The sequence below is a fragment of the Neoarius graeffei genome, chromosome 8 (genome assembly GCF_027579695.1).
Source record: "Neoarius graeffei isolate fNeoGra1 chromosome 8, fNeoGra1.pri, whole genome shotgun sequence".
In the NCBI taxonomy this organism is placed as follows: Eukaryota; Metazoa; Chordata; class Actinopteri; order Siluriformes; family Ariidae; genus Neoarius; species Neoarius graeffei.
Genome location: NC_083576.1, coordinates 86,241,665 through 86,263,107, shown reverse-complemented (window position 1 = coordinate 86,263,107; position 21,443 = coordinate 86,241,665). Strand labels below are relative to the sequence as shown.

Genomic DNA, 21,443 nt, shown 5'->3' with positions numbered 1-21,443 from the left:
TAATGGCCTTGTTTTGTTAATGTATGCACTGTCACAGGAGAGGCAAGGCATTCAAAGGACAGAGCTTTTAGGCTCATCTGCCTGGGCTCTCAAACAGTGAGCCTGCCCACACACACACACACACACACTCAACAGCACTCTGACTAATGCTACTACACACACAAAGCACAGTCAAGGGGTCGGAGACACAGACGGTTACGCAATCCACATTTCCATTTCATTTACCTGTGTACGCGTTTACACACTGAAATTCAAGAAGGTGATAGAAGTTAATTAAATCCAGGGGAGGAACAACGAAGCGTTTTATCATCATCTCTGTAATTTGAATAATTCACAATTTGAAGGGGCGCATTAGATGAAATTAAATTCATTAGGGGTGTGTGTGTGTGTATGAGAGAGAGTGTGAGGACCTTTTGTACAGACCTCAGACTCTTGTTATATCACAGTGTTGCATAAACAACTCATCTAAATCCCTGCAAGGGATTTTATTTTTCTGCTGTGGTGGTGTTTTTTTAAACCTCCCACTCAAATCCTCAAAAAGTGATGTGCTTTGAGTGAACAGGGATAATTTTATAAATGCTGTGTTTTTCAGGTGGTGCTTCCGTTTTGGCAAACGTTCTGAGCGAGGCTCTGGGTGTGCAAAACTGATCACTGTCAATGTAATTAAGATTTATCATGAATAAAGATGATTTAATTATAATCAATTGAGTTAGACTTGATTGATGGTGCTAAAACAATTAGATTTTATCTTCATGGCTTGTGTGTTCTCTCACATCTTCCTCTGGATTCTCTGGTTTTCTTCCCCATGTTTAAAAATGGTTCAGCTTGGCTCAGCCAAATTGCCTCGAGCTGCGAATGGGTGTGTGTGGTGTCATGTGATGTCATCTATGACTTGTGTGTTCCTGCGTTCCTGGGATAGACTCCAGAGGCACCGTGACACTGACCAGGATCAATTGCTTGAAAGAATGAAAAGTTACTTGTCGTTACTTGAATCTCGTAGTTGTGACACTATAATTTTACAAATTTACATTTACGAACCATCTAGACGAGAACCGTCAGGACCTTCTAAGCGTTCAGAGAAGCCCAAACATATCAGCATTTTAAATGTCATATTTAATTTATTTAATTCTTCCATAATTTCATTATAATCGTTCTTTTCTAATTTTAATTTGCCCTCATTTTCTATCAAATGTGCTTCAGAAATGAAAGGGTTACTGTCCTGAAAAGATTAAAATCAAGTTATCCAGTGAGATTGTTTTGTTTGTTGTATCTAGGCTGAGAAGAGTTTAGAGCTGCTCACTCATTGGTTAGGACTTTATTGCCAGGACAGAAGGCCATGGCAGTGTAGGGAGTGACAGATGAATTAACCAATCAGATTTTGGGAGGGACCAAAAATTTATCACCCTCTGCTTTCTCAAACCCCAACGTGAGCTTAACCACGAGTCGGCACCATCGACGCAGCAGTGAAGTCACCTTCCAGCCAGTCTAGCGTTCATCAGTCGTGTTAGCGAATGCTAATCAAGAGGTGCTATCGAGAGCAAGTAGCACAGGCTAACGACAGAGAAACTAAGATTTCTGTCTCCAGACTTTTCTTCCACGCTGCACGCTCGCTACAGTATTTTTCACTCAGACTTAAGTATTCATTTCTCTGTGTAATTTACTGAATTACTTTTAAAATCAACATTGACAGCTACATAGAATGGAGCGGCCTGGCAGCCTGATGCTAATCCCTTACAAAATCCTTTGCCCTCTTGCTTTTTTAGTGTCTGGCTAAGTTTTGGCTGAGCTCAAGTCCCAGCTCTAATAGTAATGATTCATCACACTGAAACCATCAGTTGAACAGGAATTTGAGTCTCATCTCATCTCATTATCTCTAGCCGCTTTATCCTGTTCTACAGGGTCGCAGGCAAGCTGGAGCCTATCCCAGCTGACTACGGGCGAAAGGCGGGGTACACCCTGGACAAGTCGCCAGGTCATCACAGGGCTAGGAATTTGAGTAAAGCGTAAAATAATTTGTGTATGGGTGTGTCCAGTGTCATAATGATTGACGTTTCTGAACAACACATGAAGTGCTAGTGCTAGAAAAGGGAGTAGAAATGATGGCATTGCTTTACAGAATGAATGTGGCACGTTGGTTGGATTGTTAAAAAAAGAAGAAGAAAGCCTTTGTTGTTGCATTTTCTTTTAATTCTTTGCATATCCCAGCTTGTTAGAAATCTAGAGTCAGAGCACAAGGTTAGCTATAATTATCAGGGTTAAGGGCCTGACAATGGCAGCTCCGAGGTGCTGGATTTGAACTTTTATACATATTTCTAGCAGAAAGCAGTAAGAATGTGGTTTGTGCACACTCCTCTGCTACTTCATGTCTTTTCAGTTAATTTATAAAACTACTCTGATCAACAGTAAGGCACTGCAACACACATACGATGTGCAGATATCACATCTGGATTACAACCCCATTTCCAGAAAAGTTGGGATATTTTCCAAAATGCAGTAAAAACAAAAGCATATGACTTGTCAATTAGCATGAAACTTAAACTAGAACAAGTACAAAGAAAAGATTTGCAATAGTTTTACTGACCAACTTAATTGCAATTTGTAAATATAAATGAGGGCGGCACGGTGGTGTAGTGGTTAGCGCTGTCGCCTCACAGCAAGAAGGTCCGGGTTCGAGCCCCGGGGCCGGCAAGGGCCTTTCTGTGTGGAGTTTGCATGTTCTCCCCGTGTCCGTGTGGGTTTCCTTCGGGTGCTCCGGTTTCCCCCACAGTCCAAAGACATGCAGGTTAGGTTAACTGGTGACTCTAAATTGACCGTAGGTGTGAATGTGAGTGTGAATGGTTGTCTGTGTCTATGTGTCAGCCCTGTGATGACCTGGCGACTTGCCCAGGGTGTACCCCGCCTTTCGCCCGTAGTCAGCTGGGATAGGTTCCAGCTTGCCTGCGACCCTGTAGAACAGGATAAAGCGGCTAGAGATAATGAGATGAGATGAGATGAGAAATATAAATGAAGTTTATAAGAAGAACTTGACACCTGCAACATACTGTACTCCAATAAAATGAGGACAGAGGCAAAATAAGACTGAAAAGTTTATAGATTATTCAAATAACACCATTTTGGAAGATTCCACAATAAGCAGACTAACTGGTATCAGCACCAAAGGCTCAGTCTTTGCAAGCAATGATGGGGCGTGGCTCACCCCTTTGTGCCAAAATTTGTGAAAGAATTGTCTGTCAATTCAAAAAGAACATTCTCATTTCTCAACGCAAGATTTTTGGTCTTTAAAAATCTACAGCACATAATATTGTGAAAAGATTCAGGGAATTTGGAGACCTCAGTGTGTAAAGGGTGAAGTCGGAAACCTCTGCTGAATGTACATGACCTTCGAGCCCTCAGGTGGCACTGCCTGAGAAACTGTCATGCTAATATGACAAATATAGCCACATGGGCTCGAGAGTGTTTCGGAAAACCATTTCCACTTAACACGGCCTGCCGCTGCATCCAGAAATACAACTTGAAACTATTAGACAAGGAGGAAGCCATTCATCAATTCTATGCAGAAACGCTGCAGATTTCTCTGGACTAGAACTCATCTCAGATGGACCGAAAGACAGTGGAAACGTGTGCTGTGGTCAGATGTGTCCACATTTCAGCTTGTTTTTGGTAAAATTGGACATCGAGTTCTCAGTGCCAAAGGTGACCATGACCATCCAGTTTATCAGAGAAAGGTACAAAATCCAGCATTTCTGATAGTATGGAGGCATCAGTGCCCATGACATGGGGGAGGTGCATGTGCGTGAAGGTACCATTGATATATTGGGATTTTAGAGAGACATATTCATCAAGGCGACGTCTCTTCCCAGGAAGTCTGTGCTAATTTGAGCAGGACAATGCCAGGCCTCATTCTGCACGGGCTACAATAGCGTGGCTTCGTAGACACAGAGTGTGTGTGCTTGACTGACCTGCTGCCAGCCCAGATCTGTCTCCTATTGGGAATGCATGTGGCATCACGAAGAAGAGAATCAGACAACAATGACCATGAACTGTTGAGCAGCTGAAGTCTTGTCTCAAGCAAGAATGGACAAAAATTCAAATTGCAAAACTGAAACGATTCGTATCCTCAGATCCCATACGATTAAAAAGTGTTATTAAAAGGAAGCATGATGTAGCACAGTGGTAATAATGCCTCTGTTTCTACTTTTTTTGAACGTGTTGCAGGCATCAAATTCCAACTGCGTTTATATTTGCAAAATACAATGAAGTTGGTCAGTAAAACTCTTGAAAATCCTTTCTTTGTACTTTTGTCAGTTAAATAACATTTTACCTGAATTAACAAATCATATATTTTTGTTTTTACTGCATTTTGGAAAATATCCCAACTTTTCTGAAAATGGGGTTGTATACCAAATCTACTCTGTACTTGAATTGTCCAGAAGAAATTCAGAAATCTCTCAGCAGATAAACAAAAGAACAATGTTCCATCTTTTGCAGTGAGCAATAAACTGACCATAGAACTTTGAGTATCCGGAGCCTATCCTGGGCACGCTGGGTGTGAAGCGGGAATACAGTCTGGAAGGAATACCAGCACCATAATGTCATACATATTGTTTAATAATGCAATAACTGTTTGGTATAGAGACAAAAAAAAAATTCTCGATGGCAAATCCAAGTAGTGTCTCAGGTTAGCATAATATGTGTGCTTGGATTATAAACCATCTTTCAAACATTTTTATTCAACAGTTACAGAAAAACAAGGGTGTTGAACATTGTGTGCGTGTGTGGGGGCAGGCGGGGGGAGGGTGTTGAGTCTGGGAGTATACCCATTTTTCACATGAATTTTAAGGGGAAGGGACATACCAAAACAACATGATATACCTATCCCATCTAATGTTGTTTAACGAAAGCATAAAATCATTCACACTGTAATAAAAGCACCATAATTGTAACCCATTCTTTTCAGTATTAGAAGAATGGATATTTATCACTTCCTGAACATATCTTCAGCCATGTATTAATTATGCCAAAATTTAACAGTACTTAATCCCTATTATTCGGTGCAGCATTGATAGCTGTCAAGACCCATGCAATGGGTAATTCCTAAATTATTATCGGTTAGAAATAAATAATCCTCATACTACTGTGAGTTAGCCTAATGGTTAGTGTGCCCTCATGGGGAAGCCATGGCCTAAAGGTTAGAGAAGCAGCTTTGACCAAAAGGTTGCCAGTTTGATTCCTTGGACCAGCAGGAATGGCTGAAGTGCCCTTGAGCAAGGCACCTAACCCCCAACTCTGGGTATGTTGTACGTCACTCTGGATAATACATTAATGTAATGTGTCCGCCTCTCAATCGGGAGATCCCAAGTTCTGCTCGTGGTCATGTCATACCAAAGACCATCATAAAAATGGTAAGGCACGTTGCAATAGAGATGCGAGTAGGGAGTCAAATTTTGAGGGTTACCAGAGGACAAGCCCCCCACTGTAACCCTAACTGTGTAATAGGCGAGAGGCCAAGGGCTACAGAAATGGATATCAGTGTTGCCCAATGTGCCTTAAGAGCCTGGTTAGTATTCTGATGGGAATACCAGGTTCTGGCATGGGAAGGACTTTAACTTTGATACCTCATACTGTGCTATAGTCAAGACCAAGTCATGACCAAGACTTTGAGGGGTTGAGACTAAGTCAAGACCAGGACCAGACTAGTGGGTATGAAGGGGGGGGCAGGGGAGGGGTGACTAATGAAAATTTCGAATTAGCAGTGAGTCACGTTATTGGTTGTATTTGAAGCAGGAAGTTTTATATTCAATCACAGTAATGATGTTAACAAATAAATCAGACAGTGCACAGGCAATTTAGTGAAATCCCCATAGTTCTGGTTTTGCCCGGTCTTGAAATAAAACTAAGAGTCCTCTATATCTGAGACCAAGACAAGACTGAGTAAAAATGTGGTTGGTTCCGAGACAAGACCTTCAAAAAGTGGTCTTGAGAATGGTCTTGAGGACTACAACACTACTAGTAGCTACGATAAAAGTGGTGTGATTCTACGCTAGTCTAGCTAGCTAACAATTCACCTAACACAATGAATCCACAGCAGAAAATAAGACTTTTATTCAATTATTTCAGATAGACTCATGAGTAGTAGCACCATTACAGTAGCATTTCTCCCGTTGGGAAGAGATTTTTCACTTTTTTGTTAGACCAACAAATTAAAATTGTTGGTTGGTTCATTTTGGATGCCGGGTGGCTACCTCTGGAACCAGCTACTGCTTGTGAGAAGAGGTGGGGACGGGAGAATGGGTTAGGTGCAACAAAGTTTTAAACAGGGATGGGGGAAACTTGAAAAAGTGTCATTCTTTGCTTGCTTTTTTGATAAGCTTTTTCCATTTATCCCAATCTTTAAATAATTTGGCTTCCTAATGGTTAGTCCAAAAATATCGATCTTGCTGCGAGTGATTCAGTAATGTTTTGGATCCATTGCTTTCTTGGCCATCCTATGGGTCTTTTAGCCATAGGTTTCCTGACGAACCATTTCTTTGGTTGGTCCTCCATTCTCATCATATGACCAAACCACCTAAGTTGGGCATGCTCCACAAAAGTGAGGACAGTCTCCATACCCAGTTCTTGTCTAATTTTTTAATTCCTGATTTTGTTGAGTTTGGTTACACCTTTGATCATTCTAAGAACTCTCATCTCTGCCACCTGGACCCTACTCTTGGTCTTTGATGTAAGGGTCCATGCTTCACAGCCGTATTGATCATAGCATGGTGTTATATATGCATATTTTCACTTTTCGAGGTATGCGTTTGTCTTTTAGAAGGGGGAAGGGCAGGTTCACATTTTTGCTATATTCTTTGATTCGCACCAAAACAGCATTCTCATGTGTAGCCTTGCTGTCAAAAATATTCCCCAAGTACTTAAATTCCTTGACTTGCTTTAGGATGTTTCTTAAGACACGTATTTTTAAGTATGTTACCTCGCTTGTTGACAGTTTCGGCGAACACTTCCGCCTTCTTCAAAACAGTCACCAGATGTCGAGTGGTGACGTGCCTTATCAGCTGATGTTACTCTATGGAGGCGTGAACGTCCCGCCCAATTTGACAGGTAGTCCACGCCTCCTGCTGTCAGGTCGCTGCCCCAGGACTGCGCTCCAGGTATGTGACAGCGCGTACGCTCCCTCATCCCGGTTCATGGTCCTCTGCGCCCGCTTACGTATCTCCACTGCCTCCAAAATCCAACGCTGATATCTATTCTCTTCAGCGCGAATGACTCTGGCCTCTTCCCAATTCATAATATGATTTTGTCGTTTGCAGTGGTCTGAAATGGCTGATTTTAAGTTTTCTTGGCTTGCTTTTTCTTTTTCGGATCTTGTGAGTCTTTTTGTTGTTTCTTTTTCACATTCTACAGCATTCTGACAGCAGGAGGCGTGGACTACCTGTCAAATTGGGCGGGACGTTCACGCCTCCATAGAGTAACATCAGCTGATAAGGCACGTCACCACTCGACATCTGGTGACTGTTTTGAAGAAGGCGGAAGTGTTCGCCGAAACTGTCAACAAGCGAGGTAACATACTTAAAAATACGTGTCTTAAGAAACGAACTTAAAAGAATAGTTATAATTATCAGACATAATGAATTTTCACTACATATTGCTTTAGGATGACTATATCAACTTCCACCTCCTCGGGGGTCCTTGATACTGCCATCACCTGTGTTTCCTAGGTTTAATTTTAATCCATATTCCTTTAGCACCATGCTCCACACTAGGACAGAGTTGGTCAAGATCAGTAGGTCAGACTCGATAACTGGTACGTCATGTCTTATTAACGGTTAATAATATTGGGGATTGTATTGGCCAGTTCATTCTTGGGTGGGTTACAACCCCCCATAATTTACACCCATGCTGTTCTTCAATCCCTGCACCAATCAACAGTGGGCTTGTTAATAGTTGTAAACCATACGGAATGATAAGCCAGGTATTAAAAAATGCTCAGCAGTCTTCCGAGGGTTAAGTAATTGAATAAGGAATACTCAACATGGCAATTGAGACCATGTCAAAGTCCCTCTCGTGCCAGGACCTGGTCTTCCCAGGTAGTCTCATCCCAGTACTGACCAGGCCCTTAAGGCGCATTGGGTGGTACTGATCTCCGCTCCTATAGCCCTCGGCCTCTCATACAGCTAGGGTTACAGTGGGGTGGGCGGGTCCTCTGGTAACAGTGAGAGTTTGACTTCCCTACTCACATCTGTATTGCAGCATGCCTTGCCAGACAGCAGTAGGTACCACTTTTATGATGGTCTTTGGTATGACCTGACCGGAAGTAGAACTCGCGATCTCCTGATTGAGAGGCAGACACGCTAACCACTAGACCAGCTCGCGGTACACCTGAGAACATGATGAGTGAATAAACCCAAGTGTAAAAGGAGGGAAGAGAAATATAAAAACAAATGAGGAACTCTATTTAGCCTAACATGGGCAAAACTTGAAACCAATTCTTTTAGAAGAACAAATCCAATGATAAAAATGTAACACAAATAGTATGAAGCAATTAAAAAGGTCATAGCAATGTTGGATAAATGTACTTTATTCACATCTCATACATATATTTTCATTATATGCATATATTCGTATAAAAATACAGAATACAGTAGACTGTCACCCAGATATCACATCACCTGGGCCACAATTACTTATTTGCTTTTGGCACCCTGACGATCTTCCTTGACTAAGAGCCTTCTTGCTGCATGACAGTCCAAACTCCCAGGAACAGGGATTTCTACGGCAGGTGTCGTGCGCCTCTTCTTGTTCCCGTGATTCCATGGAGGACTTTTTTTTTTTTTTTAAAAAAAACCTCATGTCCAGACATGAGGATTTGTCCTGGATGAAGAAGTGTTCTTATACATACGCAACAGAAATCAGTCTTAGATTCATGACGGCCTTCAATAAGTCCATTGACATGTCACATGCTGTCCACAGGTTCGAGGTCAGAGGCTTGTAGGTGGGTGGGCCAATTTAAAAAAAAAAGAAAAGGATGCCCCCATATAAAATTTTCACAGCTTAGGCCTGTCATCACACCAACAAAATAAAAATAACATCTGTGAAAGTGTCTATGGTGATTAGTGTTCTGGTACAACTATTCTTCTTAACTTGTTACATGTGGTTGTTATATTTGTTTTTTTTTCAGTTACAAAGAACAATCAAACCACACTGATGCATTCTTCCTGTTTGACTCGTTAACATATATATCTATTTTTTTTTGTACACAGGCGTTCACTTCAAAGCTAAGCCAACTTAAACACAACATTTCACTTCACCGCATGCACACTCACACTTGTAACATCGGCAAGGTATTTTTTTCTCTACATCAGTAAAAAGCAGTATTTCTACACATATTTCATATCTGATGGGTAAATAGTTTTCACACAACCTTGTGTTAATTCTGTTACTAATATAGAAGTCAATACATTGATTAGTTCTGGTGAAAGAGGATAGTTTTTAAAAAGGTATTTGACAAAAAAAAAAAAAGTTTTGAGTTGCTGCCGTAATGAATAGAAGACCGTAAACGTTCAATGATGGGCAGATTTCAATTTTGGAATTCCTGCTGTCGTTCCAGGCCGTCCTTGAGAGGAACCTTGGTGGTAATGCATGATCAGGGTAACGGATTTATACCGGAGTTGAGTTGTACAACTATAAAAGTTGTTAAAAATGTTAAAAATGCTTTGAAGCAGCAACAACAGGTCATTTCCACACAGATCATTACAACCAGTGAGAGAGAGAGAGAGAGAGAGAGAGAGAGAGAGAAACCCACACAGGATAACTCTGGGTACAAAGAAAAAAAAATCAAACGAATCTCAGAGCTTCATCTGAAATGTATCAAAGTGGACTACGTTGTCGATAGCTGTTACACAATCAATATCTACAGATCAGTTCTGAGAAACAGACTAAGAACAAACAGAAAATGCCATACAAAATTTTTGACTTTCATAAATAGACAACAGCACACTGGAGATGAGTCACGTTGAGCCCGAAGCGATTCTGAAGCTTGAGAAGAGCAAACAGACACTGTTTGGTAACACTTGACTTTAAGGGGTTGCATAACTAACATTAGTTACAGCCTTTACAAGCCAGGAGTAGTATTTCTCCCATAGCACTGTTCATTTCTCAAACAGAAAGGTGGTGTCAATTCATTCTTGAGGATAATACAAATCTCAGGTTCATGTGGTAACGTTAACGTTATTTATAATAATTATTGTTTCTATAATAACAACAACTCGATCACAAGCGGACACTCTATGAAGCCCAAGGCGAGGAAATTAAGAAAACGTCTTGATACAAAACAAAGAAAGTGTCATGTCATGTGGCCTCATTGACGAAGTTTTCTGTAAAGAGATTATTATTATTATTATTATTATGTAAGTTTTATGAAAGGAGTCTCTAGTGTTAGTGCTTCTATTCAGAAGGAAGGAGGAGTTTACACGCTTTATTTTTGGTCTTATTCACTTCAATAGAGGGGAAAAAAAGACAGGCTGGTGAGTTAACACCTGTTTGTAGATGGTCCATAAATTTTTAAATGTAGCTATAATTGATTAAACCGTGAGTTGGCCTAGTGGTTAGCGTGTCCGCTTCTCGGGAGATCGCAAGTTCTACTTGCGGTCGGGTCATATCAAAAATCATCATAAAAATGGTACCTACTGCCGTCTGACAAGGCACGCTGCAATACAGATGTGAGTAGGGAAGTCAAACTCTCGCGGTTACCAGAGGACCCGCCCCCCACTGTAACCTTAGCTCTATAGGTGAGAGGCCGAGGGCTATCGAAACGGAGATTGGCGCCGCCCAATGTGCCTTAAAGACTTGGAAAACTGGTTAAAAAACACACACAAAAAAGTGTTACTTAATAAATTAATACATTTTAAAATTGTAATAATTGGCCAAAAAAGGAAATAAAATTTTTTTTGGAGGTGCTGTTATAGGAAAATGATGTTTTTTGTTGTTATTTATTATTAGCTCAACTGGCCGACAGGCGATGAACTTATCCCATCATGTGCTGTCTGTCCGGCGTCGTCAACATTTCACAAAAATCGCTTCTTCGCTTTCAATTCTTCACTGATTTTTATTCATTTTGGCAGGAACGTCAGTCTGCCTGGGGTGCATATAGCTTCTACCCAAATTTGCATAATTGCAATTAATAATGAAGATATGGAGTAATTAAGCCCTAACGAGCAGTTTCCACACAAATCGCTTCTTCTCCCTCAATTCTTCACCGATTTTGATTCTTTCTGGCATGAAGGTAGGGGTACCTAGGGTGCATAGAACGTCTACCCAGATTTTACAAGAATAATTACAATTATTAATGAAGTTATGGACCAATTAAGCCTTAATGAGCAGTTCAACAAAAATCGCGGTCAATTCCTTGCCGTTTTGGATTCTTTCTGGTAAATAGGTCGGTATTCCTAGGGTGGATATCGCTTCTATATATAGCTTGTATATAGTCTATATAGCCTGCAACATTTACTGCACAAGGAAGGTGGCCCACTTTAGATCGTTTCTTCTGGACTAGACGGGGCCTGAGTGAGCTACACCATTGACGGTCTCATTTATTTATTTATTTTACTTCCCCCCGTAACAGCAAACACAAATTTTTTTTTAAACCTTACTCATTCCTTAATCCACTCATGAGTAAAATTAACTCAGTGTGCACTTAACGAGCACTGTATAAGTGTACATACTAATAGACAGAGACAGCAAGATAGATAGAGACATGATAGCTAGCTAGAGAGAGATTAAACACTGGTTAGAGAAGGTGGTATTTATTTACGTAACTTTGAAATAATACATTCTCTCCATTAATTAAATTGAATTAACAATTTCGTTTCTGTCTGTCCAAACAGTGTACAAGAGTCCACCATGACCATGTTTACGATTAGATACCTACAGTACTGTGCAAAAGTCTTGGCGCTGCATTTTTTTCTTCACACAAACTTTGTTATAGATTTCTATTTTATGCCTTCTACATTATCGAGTCTAAAACATTACAAAACATTTTAGAGTTCCAAACGTTCATTTTTTTCCAGCATAAAATTAAATGTTGCAGAAAAAATAAAGTTTGTATTTGAGCAGCATATTCCATAAGAGCGCACTTTTCAGATTAAAAAAGAAAACATAATGGTGCAAAAGTTTTGGTGCAAAATGAAGAAGTGAGTGTAACAGTCAAAGTGTCCAGAAGAACTGTGGCTGGTTCTGTAAGATGTTCAGTAAAACCTACATTTCATTTCCTTATAAAACTGCACTCACTGGACCTGAGACTACTATATATATTTTTTTAAAAGCAAAGGGTCGTCTCACACCAAATATTGACTTTGTTATACTGATTTATTATGGCTTAACTCCTTAGTGTTTATAAGATTTTTTTAATGTTGAAACATTTAATTTCATTACTTTTTAAGCCATTTTTGATCAACAGCATTTCTTTATATGTACCTAAGACTTTTGTACAGTACTGTAGCTGAAATGTACGTCATCAATGTCATCATATATATGAAAAAACCAAAACAAAATGGCTGACCGGGAGCCAAAAGAGCCGACTCTTGTTCATTGGTGAACCAAATGATTTGACTCACTGAGAAGAATCTCGAAAAGTTTCAGCCAGTTGGTTGATTACTAATCTTAAAAAAAGTTCTTATTATACACAACTGAAGAAATGTCCACTTACTTATGACATTTTAATGTCTTTCTTAGCTGACAGCTATTCAGCTAAGAAAGACACTGAAACATCATAAGTGAACATTTCTTCAGTTGTGCATAATAAGAATTTTTTTAAGATCACTGAGAAGAGTGTTAGTTATGGGAGCCTTGATGTTAAGTGTTACTCACAGTGTTTTAATGAATGCTCTTCCATTACAAATATCACACACACACACACACACACACACACACACACACACACACAAAAAAAAAAAAAAAAAAAGGCTGCTTATCCAGGATCAGTGTCATGGGGACTTCCTTTAACAAATGATACAGGATTCCAAAAGTGAAATCCTAATGTAAAATGTCAGATCCAAGGCCTTTTGTGAAATGATTTCATGTTTGTAGAGCAGAAAAATATAAATGCCTTGTTTTTTTTTCCTCCAGAGAATCTTATCATCTATTATTATATGATAACATCTATTAAAATGTAATAATGTTCATTATAAACTTTGGAAACCGTGTGTTGAAGCGAGACGGCCTTTCGATTTCATAAAATCGGTGAAATTTAGTTCCCTCTGAAATGTGGTCATTGTGATATATGTTTATTTCTGTAATCTCACAAAATATCAGGCCATTCTGTTCTGTGGCTGAAAAATTATTTAATTTGAGGGGATTAAAGCAAATAATGTGCATGAAATCGCTCGCTTCGCGCAGTCAAGCAGACAGAGGAAGTCCGTGTGTGTGCGCATGCGCAGGTTTACCTTTGAGCGTGCACTGACAGTTCCATCATTCCGTCGCTATAAACGAACAGCTGATCACGTTTCATTCGCACCCTCACATCCTCCATTTTTCTCTCCTGTTTCAAATTTGTATCCCACAATGCCTTGCGCAAACGGGGAAAGCCCACCACATGATGCATAACGTATTATCTTGTATTGGGTCATGGTGAAGCAGGAAAAAATAGTGGAGAATTTAGGGCCACGTGGTTGTAAATTCATTAATTGTTCTATTTAAGAAAACAAATAAAATTGGAAGTCTGTGATTCGAATTCAGTAGCTTTCGGTCCACTAAACAAAAATAACTGGGTGTTGGGGAAAATTCTTTTTATGACCTACACTTGAAAACTCTGAAAGGCAGTCTAGCTTTAAGTCAGTTTTGGTGAACACATTAATTGTCCTGGAAGACCGTCAGCCATTAAAGTTCATTTCGGATACTTCAAACTGTTCACGTTTCGGTAGCGTGTGAAACCGAACAGCAAGTCTGACTGAACTCGTGAATCGCAACTAGTCGATTCTTGTTAATCTCACTGATGCCTCTAGTATGAATTCTGTAAATGGAGTGAACAGGTTTTAAAAGTAAGAAAGCTTATTGTTAGACAGCCCAAGGGTGAGCATTAGTGTGACAGCTGCGGTTTAAGGAGCATGGGATTCAAGCGTAGCAGTTCCACGATCATCTCACTCCCCTCACTACCCATGCAGGAGCAGCAAAAAAACCTTTTACTTTTATAACATATTCTGAGAAAAAAAATAAATAAATTAAGTCCACGCCACCAGTTAAGCGACATTAAAAATGATACTTGATTCAGATGATACAACTGCAGAATAACTTTTTTTTTTTTTGTTATGGATTAAAACAAGTAGGATGCCCAAAGCTCAGACACAAAGAGCGAGAGAACTCTACGAAACAGGAAACAGGAGGGAAGAGGATGAGATGTAGTCGGTTCTGCCTTCCATTCTTCTTCATGCTCATTCGGGAACTCTCAGCCAGAAATAATGCTCCTTATTTGGATCTGACAGAGTTTTTTTTTTTCCACTGTATGATCTCCACGCATGGATCACAGTCAAACCAAACCATTGACAAGCCATCAGTCCTCCGAAGGAACAACGACCATAAACACCCTCCCCTCCTCCCACAGAAAAGGTCCAACCATTGTTCTTAGAAATGTAGAAACGTGATCGTAACTCAGTGGGCAGTTCTTTGTTGGAGGTCAGTACTCGTCCCTCATAGCTGAGAGAACAGGAAGTTACATGTGTGGATCTTGAGTTGCTGCCTTTTCTGTTTGCCGCTGTACAATCTGTAGAAAAGGGATGGAGACCGTGAGAACCTGAGAACTTACTGTAAATATTTGTGAAGAGATTAATATTTAAAAATAAATCTCACCAGTCGTGATGAAGCTGGATCGTGTTACACTGTGCAGCTGTTGTTTAATCTTTTGTTGCATGAACACACACACAAAAAAAAATTACCATTTTTTAATTTCTTACTTCACTGTAACATTACGTCCACACAACCATGCGCTATTATTTTAAACACAGTACATCCTTGAATCTCGACAAAGTGAAATTCTCTCAAATTTATGACGCTGTAAAGGAACAACAACAACAAAAAAATTCCCACAAGCGATTCCTCGGATCGATCCTAAATGGTGTTTGGTCTGATGTTTCTTCAACCCACAACTTTAGTTCCTACCTGCAATTCATTCCCATTTACCGTTTAAATAATTTAGAACTATGCCTACTTCTTATCCTATCATTAAATGTGTTTAGTATAAATACACAGGTGATTAGAGAAAATCGCTCATGCTGATTGGTCGAGAGATTCGGACTATTTCTCGATAATCACCTCGAGCGACTCGGCAAAATGGCGGCCAATCGCTTCGTCACCATAAGTGAGGAAGAATTAGAAATGATGAAAGAAAATGCTGTTCCTAAAAGCACTAAAGATGCTACAAAGTTTGGTCTAAAACTATTCAAAGGTAAGGCGGAACTGTGATTTATTTTAGTATTTTTTGTGACTTGGTGTAGAGAAGTGACAAGTCTGCGCCATGCTGTTATTACATTTACATACCGCTTTTGAAGTTTAAAATAAAATTTTAATAGGATTTTTAATTTTTTTAAAATAATAACCTGTGTATTTATTAGTGCTGTCAAAAATGTCGCGTTATTAACGCGTTAACTTGACTCAATTTTAACGGCGATAATTTTTTTATCGCGAGATTAATGCTCTGTGACATGATGTAGATTTTTCATAAGCTTTTGAAACTGCCAGGAACTTGGAACAGAGACTTTGCTTAGAAAAACGATAGCAGCTAGACTGTAATGCCACGCCCCGCACAGCCAGAGTCCTCTGCCCTCCCCCGAAGAGCCACGGTGCTCGGCTTAGGTTTCGTTTTCCCATCGGCGGCTCCAGCCCGACTTTGCAGTGGCTGTGACAAGACGTGTTATGCTCTGCAATAATAAATAAATAAAAAAAAATTGGTACAACCAGTGTTCGAACTATGCCGATATTTTTTGGGGGGTCCCTTTTTTCCCTTGGGGGTGGGTGGGGGGGTGGGGGTGGGGTGGTGCTTGCGCTTTTCTCAGAGCGCAGATCTCCATCGCGCGCTCACTTCAGATATGCAAATGCATCCCGTTACACACGATTGCTATGTCAATAAACATCATTTTGCCAATATTTTAGAGACCCCCCAACATTTCCCAAATCATGTTTTCAAGGGATCTCATGTCTGTTTCAGGGGATCTCGGATCCCCCGAGTACCCCTGTAGTTTGAACGGTGAGCAAGCCCATTCACTTTTTTATGCTGATAAGAGAATTACAATGGTTTTTCATGTGACAAAAATGTACGATTAAATTGCGATTAATCGCGAGTTAACTATGACAGTCGCGACATTAATCGCGATTAAATATTTTAATCGCTTGACAGCACTAGTATTTATACTAAAACAATTATCCGCCTCAGGCTCAGTGAATATCGGTGAATAATAACCTCGACCTCAACTTCGTCTTGATTATTATTCGCCGATATTCACTTCACTATCGGAGAATAATTGTGAAATAGTAAAATAATGTATTATGGCCATTGTATGTATAAAAAAATAATAAAAAAAATACAGGGCTGCGGGAGGGGGTTAATATTCCAAGGAAAAACAAAACCTCAGAAATTCAAAGATTAAAAAAGTCACAAACTTACATGAAAAAAAACCCACTTGGATATTCTCTGGGATGACTATCAGATTCTTTCTGGCTACAGTGCATTCTGAGAAACATAGTTGAAAATTTCTGAGTGCTTTATTTAAATAATATTTGCTGGCTTTATTTTTCGTGGTATATCAGATATGCTAGCTGAATGGAATATATCTGATAGACCATAAAAAAAAACCAGCCAATATTATTATTATTATTATACATTTCTTTCAGGTATTCAACATGTCTTTCTCTTTCAAAATTCTCTCAAAATCCTCCATTTTTAACGAAGCAAACCTGGCGGCCATGTTTGTTTACACATTGTCCCAGTCACTTGACAGCCATGCAATATCATAAACCATATTCAACGCTCATTCTCCACTGGGTAGAGTGACGTAATACACGTAGGATAAGCGATATGCTAACAATATTGCATGTTATCAAACCAAATGAATGAAACCCGCTAGAAGGGAATAGAACATGTTTTTTATTCCATGGAAAAGGTGTCCTGTATGGATAATCTTTTATATCATGTGACCGAGGAGGAAAGACTGCATTTCCTGTAACTGTCGGCTCAGCCGTGGCGTCTGTGGTGTGATGACACTGATCCAATCTTAAAGGTGTTCCTTGAGTTTTTTCCTTGTAAATTTGTGGCTTTTTAATCTTTGAATTTCAGGTTTTTTCCTTGCAGATTTACGACTTTATAATCTCAGTGAATTTTTCTTCCTCATAAAATTCATGATTTTAATCTCAGAAATGATTAGTTTTTTTTCTTTGGTATATCACCCCCTCCCTCAGATCCATATTTTTTCCCCTTGACCTACAACAGCCCTAATACGTCGTTTTAACATTACAAAGAAGACTAAAATTAGTAAAGAAGTAGCAGAGATCATTGTTGCCTCCGATGATTTGCACACAGCTGATCCGGTTAGCTCGCTTTGCTAATCTAATCTGATAATGACGCTAGGACAGAAGTGGAACACATCGTGCAAAATTCAACATTGAGAATTCACATTTAGCTACGACTAATGTACAGCTACCATGATTATTCATCAGAACTAAAACCAAAATATATTTACATGTATGTAATGCTTACAAGAGACAAACTACCGTACAAGCGATGACGAGCGACCTGTCGTCAGACTTAGGGTATACTGTAGTTAGTTAATTAAGTGAATTACTTTTCAGATATTTCATCCTCTAAAGCTGGAGCGCTGGGCTCGGCTCCGACAAACAGCGGTGGACTTTCTGTCCTACTCTGTGCCGACGGGGTATTTCTCCTGGATTTCACCTGCATGATGAAAACAGACAGGAAGTTAAACGTTATCAAATACAGGAAAAAACTAATGGGATTTGGGAATAAAAAAAATTCACACACCTTCCAGAAGAGCAGCAACATGGCAGCGATGATGGGAAGGAAAAGGAGTGAAAAGAGACTCCTCTGTACGACCACCGGCAAGGTCATGTGACTCGGAGTCTCTGCAGACAAAGTGGATCGTGATTGGTTAGAAGGTAAGGTGTTGATTAATTTCCTATAACAGCAGCTCTGACAGTAGTGCGTCTGCAGATCGCAGGTTTATATTAACATGTTCGTTCGACCGCGTTATTAGCTCATCCGGCTGACGGGTGATGAGTTTATGCCATCATGTGTTGTCCATCCAGCGTCATCCACATTTCACAAAAATAGCTTTTTCTCTCTCAATTCTTCGCAGATTTTTATTCTTTCTGGCATGAAGGTAGGTCTGCCTCAGGTGCATATAACTTCTACCCAAATTTGCTTAATTATTAATGAAATTATGGACTAATTAAGCCTTAATGAGCAGTTCAACAAAAATCAGTCAATTCCTTGCCGTTTTGGATTCTTTCTGGTAAATTTTCATTTAGTAAAAAGAACGTCATGATTTTTATCCATTTATAGTTGCATTCAATGTCCACAAAACACATTACTTCCTGTTATAACAGCTATAAACATTTTTTTCATTACCAACCCCTTTTTAAAAAAAGTTTTTTTTTTAATGCTGTTTGTGACTTTACCGAGAAACTGTGATATGCTTTAACCCTGACTGTGGCAAAGCACCGACACTGGAGACTCCTTCCATAATTGTTAAATAAACATCTCTTCAATCCAGAAAACTTCACTATATCAGTGATTTACACACTTTTTAAAAAATGTATGTGTCTGCCAGAAAAGTCATTACTATAGAAACGAGACCATCAGTGACGGTGTAGCTCACTCCGGCCCCGTCTAGTCCAGAAGGAACGATTGAAAGTGGGCCACCTTCCTTGTGCAATAAATGTTGCAAGCTACATACACTATATACAAGCTATATATAGACAGTATATCCACCCTAGGAATACCGACCTATTTGCTAGAAAGAATCCAAAACAGTGAGGAATTGACCTTTTTGTTGAACTGCTCATTAATGCTTAATTAATCCATAACTTAATTAATAATTGTAATGAAGCAAATCTGGGTAGAAGTTATATGCACCCTAGGTACCCCTACCTTCATGCCAGAAAGAATCAAAATCAGTGAAGAACTGAGGGAGAAGTGATTTCTGTGGAAACTGCTCGTTAGGGATTAATTACTCCATCTCTCATCTCATTATCTCTAGCCACTTTATCCTGTTCTACAGGGTCGCAGGCAAGCTAGAGCCTATCCCAGCTGACTATGGGCGAAATATTCCATATCTTTGTTATTAATTGCAATTATGCAAATTTGGGTAGAAGACATATGCACCCCAGGCAGACCTACCTTCCTGCCGAAATGAATAAAAATCAGTGAAGAACAGAGAGAAGAAACGATTTTCGTGAAATGTGGACGATGACGGACAACACACGATGGCATAAACTCATCACCTGTTGGCAGGATGAGCTAATTAATGAATTAATTAAACTTCTTCTGAATTAATTACCACCTATACATTAAAAATTGTTTTAATGTGCTTTTATTACTTAATATGGTTTATATAAGGAATAAATAGATTTAAAAAAAACATTTAACTGGAGGTAATTGGTAAATTGTTGCCATATGGCAACATCAACCATGCAGTAGAGCAGGGGTGTCAAACCTGATCCATAAAGGGCCGTGTGGCTGCAGGTTTTCATTCCAGCCATGCAGCAGCACCCTGATTTGGCTTATTCAATCAACTGACACACCCACCCTTTAATCAAGGGTGGGTGTGGCTGCAAGTATTTGACTGTGTGAAGACAGTTCAGTTGATTGAATGAGCCAAGTCAGGTGTGCTGCTGCATGGCTGGAATGAAAACCTGCAGCCACAAGGCCCTTTATGGATCAGGTTTGACACCCCTGCAGTAGAGGGTTAACGTCATTTAACGGTAATGGATTATGAATTATACTCTTTAAAAAAAAAAACATTAAAGACATGAACAAATTGGAAATATAACATATATTTTTGGAAATCCCAAAAGATTGACCTTGATTTTGCAAATGACCAAAGAAAGAAAGAAAGAAACGCATTTGATATCAACACACTAGCACTCAGCTTTAAACAGTTTTACCCGAGTCACACATCTGGAAGAGTTTACAGAGTTGAGGAAGCGTACAACAAACGGATTATGGTCACGTTTATTATCTAGTGGCTGAAGAGGGGCATCACAATGATGTTACGGGCTTTTGTTCAAAGTTAGTTGGTAAATTTTTGCCATGTGGCAACACCAACCATGCAGTTATTCCACATTCATGGAAAAGAGTGCAATAACTTTGAATAACAATACAAATAAATACAAGTCATGAACTCTGAGGTTTGGGTAATACCTCACCTTTCGTGTCCTCAGTAGACAAGTTACCTGGAGAGAGAGAGAGAGAGAGAGAGAGAGAAAAGAAAGGGTGGAGCGTTAATACACTTAGATGAAAAACACTTCACTGAAAGAAGAGTCCATCACGGCTGCCTTTTCTTTCCGTCCCAACAAAAGATCCCATGTGTCTGCTCGGAGAGAATGAGTCTGTGCTTGGGAAGATCTGAAGATCGCTCGATTATCACCGCACTGACAATTGTGCGTCGGCTCTTTTCTTCTTTTCATACCATCCGCTAGGGAACATCTCGTGGTTTTTGGCTTCGTGCTAAAATGGAGCTGACCAAGAAAAAAAAACACCCACATGGATCCATTCATGGTTTCTGTGGAATTCTTTCTAAAGGTGGTTATGTACAGAACAGTGTGCACACATCACCAGAGGTGGACAAAGTCCGCAACTTCATTACTTCAGTCAAAGTACAGATCCCACTAGTCAAATGTAACTCTGATACTAGTGAAGGTTCTCTCGTCAAATTTTTACTTAAGTTAAAGTACTGAAGTACTTGCTTTTAAAAATACTTAAGTATTAAAAGTACATTTTCTGTCAGTGCATTGTTGTATTATTGCCACAACGCTTACAAAACCTAATGCCTCTGAGGCAACCGACTGGATTTACTGACTAGTTTGTAGAAGCTGTAGCACTGAAGCTCCATCTGACATGCTCGCAAACTCTTTTTAAACTCAAAATCATATTGGGTAGCTAATGTTACTAGAAAAGAAAGTTTTCTACATTGTTTATTTGGCAAGATTATGCTAAAACATTTCTGAAAGGACTTCAGATGAGTTAACGTTATTCATGTTAGTGTAACTCCGTTTTTACATGCTAACAGTGTCCAAGTTAACTAGCTGTGTTAACGTTAGCCGTGGACAAGGCTACGGCAACTTGGTGAGAAAATCCATAGAAAGTCATTTGACTAACCAGACTGCACAGCTATTGCAACATTATTGCTAACTCTAAAAGCATAGACCACGTCGTTGCAAGCTTTCTCTTG

At 39.6% G+C, this 21,443-nt stretch overlaps 1 protein-coding gene across 2 annotated transcripts in view; it reads right to left on the bottom strand.

The window, feature by feature from the left end:
• Positions 1-8,556: 8,556 nt before the first annotated feature.
• kitlga (kit ligand a) overlaps positions 8,557-21,443 on the bottom strand; it is a 52,262-nt gene continuing 39,375 nt past the window's right edge. For both annotated transcript variants that reach the window (XM_060928417.1, XM_060928416.1), the window contains exons 6-10: positions 20,419-20,445; positions 18,014-18,114; positions 17,817-17,926; positions 14,833-14,881; positions 8,557-14,746 (exon numbers count right to left, since the gene is read on the bottom strand). In XM_060928417.1, the coding sequence (XP_060784400.1) occupies positions 14,857-14,881; positions 17,817-17,926; positions 18,014-18,114; positions 20,419-20,445 (263 nt within the window). In that variant the 3' untranslated portion in view covers positions 8,557-14,746; positions 14,833-14,856. The remainder of the gene's footprint in view (positions 14,747-14,832; positions 14,882-17,816; positions 17,927-18,013; positions 18,115-20,418; positions 20,446-21,443) is intronic.